Raw genomic sequence first — 1,030 nt, forward strand, 5'->3', positions numbered from 1 at the left:
GATTGGATAGCTAGGCGTGGGGCGGAGCCTCTGGGGACCAGACTTCCGGTCGGCTCCTCTGTTGCCAGGGAGACAGCCGCCAGGAGACGGAAAGAGCCGAGATTAGTCGTTGCCGAGAGAGAGAGAGCGCGGGAACGATGGCGGCCTCGGGGCCCAGTTGTCGCAGCTGGTGTTTGTGCCCCGAGGTGCCATCCGCTACCTTCTTGACAGCGCTGCTCTCGTTGCTGGTGTCCGGGCCCCGCCTGTTCCTCCTGCAGCCGCCCCTGGCGCCCTCGGGCCTCTCGCTGCGGTCAGAGGCCCTGCGTAACTGGCAAGGTGAGCAGGAGTGGGGCCGGGATCCCCGTGCGAGCCTCTCTTTCCTCCGATTTCGCCCATTCCGGCTGCAGGCACCTGGAATTCGCCCATCAGGGCTCGCCCATTACCCTCCGCCTACTCCTGTGTCGGTCCTCATCACCATTCTCCCCACCCCCCGGACGACCAGCCCCCCAGCCCTGCCTCCTGTTCCCCCATATTCCACGTCTTTGTCTCTCCAGAGCCCCCATCTTGTCATTGTAATCCCTTCCCACCCGAGTTTGCCCCCTTCCCTGTCGCTGCCAGACCCAAGTGCGTTCGCTAGCAAACCAGTTTCATTCATCCGTGCTCGCTCTCGGAAAATCAGGATTTTTCTTCTCCGCCTCTTTTTTCAAATACGCATTTACTTCTGCTTGAGGCCTAAACCCCACTCAAAATATCTTGTTTTTCTCCTACGTTCATCAAGACACGAGCTTGTCTGCTGCCACCCCTCTGAAGCATTCTGGGATTTGTAATTTCGTGTGCTGTTTTTCTGTGTCTTAATCCTGACTCCAGTCCCAAGATCGTGATTAAAAAAAGAAAAGAGAGATGCCTTCCGCCTTTGGAGAGGTTTGCGTTTTCTCTGAAGGAGAGTAATTTTGCAGACCAATTTCAGTATAAACATTCGCTCATAAAAAACATTTCCTAGTCTCTGTTTCTTCCCCCGTTCTTTCCTGGGGAGGAAAATGGAACATTTGTA

The 1,030-nt window shown here is 55.5% G+C and overlaps 1 protein-coding gene across 1 annotated transcript in view; it reads left to right on the top strand.

Annotated features, from left to right (window-relative positions):
• Window positions 1–137: 137 nt before the first annotated feature.
• Window positions 138–1,030, top strand: part of LOC103213376 (rhomboid domain-containing protein 2) — a gene marked incomplete at its 3' end in the record, with an annotated part of 3,326 nt that continues 2,433 nt past the window's right edge. Inside the window, exon 1 of the mRNA XM_007959178.1 lies at window positions 138–315. Within this exon, the coding sequence (XP_007957369.1) occupies window positions 138–315 (178 nt within the window). The remainder of the gene's footprint in view (window positions 316–1,030) is intronic.

The sequence above is a fragment of the Orycteropus afer genome, unplaced genomic scaffold (genome assembly GCF_000298275.1).
Source record: "Orycteropus afer afer isolate SDZICR_OR568_19922 unplaced genomic scaffold, OryAfe1.0 scaffold01810, whole genome shotgun sequence".
Lineage (NCBI taxonomy): Eukaryota > Metazoa > Chordata > Mammalia > Tubulidentata > Orycteropodidae > Orycteropus > Orycteropus afer.